The 3,715-nt window shown below is 34.8% G+C and overlaps 1 protein-coding gene across 1 annotated transcript; it reads right to left on the bottom strand.

The window, feature by feature from the left end:
* Positions 1-439: 439 nt before the first annotated feature.
* On the bottom strand, positions 440-1,295 carry LOC108998922. Its single transcript, XM_018975695.2, has one exon. It carries the CDS (start codon positions 1,126-1,128, stop codon positions 577-579), a length of 552 nt encoding a protein of 183 aa, XP_018831240.1. The 5' UTR covers positions 1,129-1,295; the 3' UTR covers positions 440-576.
* Positions 1,296-3,715: the final 2,420 nt, after the last annotated feature.

The following is a 3,715-nucleotide window of genomic DNA, read 5'->3' as shown; positions in this document are numbered from 1 at the left end:
CAACCAATACAATTACAACATATATAATAACACTAAACCCTATATTGCTGTTCTAAAATCATGTTTGGGAAACAAAATTTGTAGGAACTGGTATGTATACTAAAAAGATTGTCAAGACTTTTTATCTTTGTTGTGCATAACTTTCAGCTGTTGTTGGTTGGTGAATGAGGGGTGTGCAATTGAAATAACAAAAGTATAATAATCACCAAAACATAATAATAATGCTGTCTTTGAATTTGGTCATAATCTGGTTTTTACAGGAATATTAACTATTATGCACAACTGTTAGATTTTCCCACAATCTAAATTCTTTTGCTCCTTTCAACACAGATGAGAGTTGGGAACATTTACATGTATGAGTACCAAAATGGGAAATTTTAACCTTAATCTTCTTCTTGTTTTGTGACATATTCATATCAAATTTGCAGGTTCAAAAATGTCGGCCGCAATGTTTTTTTTTTTTTTTGTTCGGAAAGCTGCGTTTATTGTCACCGGATTTGGTTTTCACAAAGAGAGAAAAGAAAGTTGATTACCAGTACAATCTATTACATTTCCAGAGAACAGCATACACTGTGATCAAGCATGGAGAAGTTCCAGCTCAGACATGTTCTCCTGATCAATCACATCGAAAGAAACTGGATCAATGGTGACGCGGCTCTCCACGTGGACCTTGAACTTGTGGTCCCACCATAGCACCTTCGCCGAACCACCGATATCCACCGCGGCATCGAGCAGCATCTCGCGTCTGGCCAAGTCGGCGACGAAGCGAGCGGCGTGGTGAGCCAGCTGAAGTCCGTCGAGGCGGGCCGGGAGGCGGAGCAGCTGGCAGGATTGGGGCGACTGGGAGCCGGCTTCGACCTGGGCGGAGCCGAGCAAGGAGCCGTCGTAGAAGATGGACATGGTGGTGGAGGAGTAGTGGATGGGGACGATGTTGGGGTTGGTAACGTGGACGGTGAGGACGAGCTCGGCGTCGAGGACAGGGAGGTTGAGCTTGAAGGTGGTGAGGTTAATCGATACCAAATGGAATGTTGGATCCTTGGGCTTCGCCGACAGAAGAGCCGTCGCTGCTACCGCCGACGCCGCTCCAACCACAGCCGAGCTCCAGCTCCATTTTACCTTTTTGCCCATTGTCTTTGGAGTAAATTACCGTCGGCGTCGTCGTCTTGTTCTTCGCGTTACCAGATAGACTTGTTACTCTGGTGGTGGGCTTCAAGGGATTTTGATAGTCAAGCGTAACGACAGTAATGCCCTCGAATGGAAAGAACGTCCGTACTCGCGGTCTGAAAGTCGAGGCCGAGCGTACTTTCTAATTTCTTTGAGTGCTACTTGAAAAGTGTCCAGCACACTTTTTAGGGCAAAACCGAAATTTTCTGTTACAAAAAAGTGGAAAAATAAAAAAAATTATTTTGTTGAATCTCAACTTTGGATTCGCAACTATAACTCACCACAACTTATTTTATTTTATTATTATAAATTTTTAAAAATTTTATATAAAATATAATAAATAACTCAATTTTTTAAAATTTTAAAATAATAATAATATTAAAAAAACTAATATTTTATTTTATTATTTACAAACCATCTCAATTCATCTTAATAATATTTTTTTACAATCTTTTTACCACAAATTTATTACTCTTAATGTATTTATTTATTTTTATTTTCTTTTAAGTGTTTTTTTAATATCTTTAATCATTAAAAAAAATTTCCTCTAGCAAATAAGTCCTTTACCGTTTTCCTTTTATTAGGTTTGGATAATGAGTTATATGAAAGTTAAATAAAATATTATTATTATTTTAAAATTTTAAAAAATTAAATTATTTATTATATTTTATGTGAAAATTTATGAAAATTATAATGATGAGATTAGATTAGATAAGATATATTGAAAATATTTCTCAATTCAAATTGAGCTTAAATTTGTATAGGCTAAATACATATGGAACTTTTCGTTACCTCTAAATATTAATTTGTTTATATGGAAGTTGTGACAAGGTGGAGGGGTATCAGACTTGAAAATATAAAGTTATGGCATTCCTTAAGTACCTTAGGCGCGGTTTGGTTAGTTAATACAGATAAAAACATCTCATTTGGAGTTGTATCGTACAGTAGTTTTGACTATCTAAATACAATATTTTATCTCTTAAATTTTGAAAACATTCACTTAAATAAACAGTAAATAAACAGTGATAATTGACATGAACATTGTGTGAACAGTGTCAAAACTAACGTAAACAGTGCGTAAACAGTAAAAACTTATGTGAACAATGCGCATTTCAGGTACTCTATAAAATAGTGGGATCCACACCTTTTTCAAATCTCAAAAATTAAAAATTATCTCATCTCATCTCACTATCCAAATACATATTTTTTTTATAAACTATTTTATTTCATCTTAGCTCAAAAATTTTACTATTATTCAAAATATTTCATTTGCACTGTATATCCAAACAAAGCCTATGACTGTTGTAAAAAAGATGCTTAAAGCGAAGCACATCTATTTTACTCATCCTCTGGCTAATGAAGCTTGGGCTTAATTCTCTTACTATTTTGTAGCCTCCTCCCCTCTCATGGAAACTAAAATATTCATGCTAGTGGTCATTTTTTTAAGGGATAAAATTAGGTTCATCATTGCTTCTTTTGTTCACTCTATACTTTGTTGCACAACTGTGCAAGAGGATTAAAATGATTTGAAAAAAATAAAAAAAAAAAGATGGTTCGGCTTGGACAAATCCATCGGGCCTTTATCGGGTCCGAGAGACACTGACCCGTTATCCTTCCACTGTCAGGAGCGGGGGGTAGTCGCTGCTCTGTGAAACCAGCCTGACGCATTGCCCCCATCCTCTAGGAAACACGTGACCCAAGAGCCTTCGCCCAAGCCACATGCCTCACACTCTCGACTTGGAACGGGCGGGCCGGTAATAAGCCGACGGAGGCCCAACCCGGATAGAATATGCCAGCGTCCCAACAAATTGATGCCCCCACGTGGGTTAAAGGCTCGCGTTACCAAGCCAGGCCAACAACCAAATCTCCTTGTAGCATTATAAAATGCCAAATTTTCTTGCCTCTAATCGATGTGGGATTCAGTTTTGGACGGAGAAACTAGAAGTAGAAAGGCTGGGATCAGTGCTACTGCTCACAACGAAATATGGGGACCTTTTTTTCTCATCTGTCTTCCACTAATTCTGTTAAGGTCAATTGAACAATCAAAATCTCGTTCAATTTCAGTTCCAACTCTATACGAAACTTGAAATCACTCTGCAAAAAGAATCAAGATGGCAAATCTGTTATTAATTATATTTTTATAAAATAATTTTAATCATCTTTCTTTTAAGATTTTTTAAAATATAAAAATAAGAAATTATTTTTAGCATCTATATATAATCATGCAAAAATTATAATAATATGAGAAAATATGAGTAAACTTTTTATTAATTATTTATAAAGTACAAAATAATGCAATAATCATATCTTATAACAAATTATAATATAAGTAATGTTCATCTATATAATTTAATTAAAGAAAAATTAATAATATTTAATTATTATAGAGAGTGTGATAATTAATCTAATGTAAATTTTAAATTTTGAATAATTAGTTAAAAGTAAAAAAGTTTCATATTAATCAAATTTTAAAGATTGAGATGACTTATAATCTAGTGCCAATGTTCTAATAAATGCATGCATATATGGGATCGACTGCAAACACTAGATC

This window comes from Juglans regia, chromosome 14 (assembly GCF_001411555.2).
Source record: "Juglans regia cultivar Chandler chromosome 14, Walnut 2.0, whole genome shotgun sequence".
Lineage (NCBI taxonomy): Eukaryota > Viridiplantae > Streptophyta > Magnoliopsida > Fagales > Juglandaceae > Juglans > Juglans regia.
The sequence above is the reverse complement of the archived record's forward strand: the minus strand, read 5'-3'. Positions and strand labels throughout refer to the sequence as shown.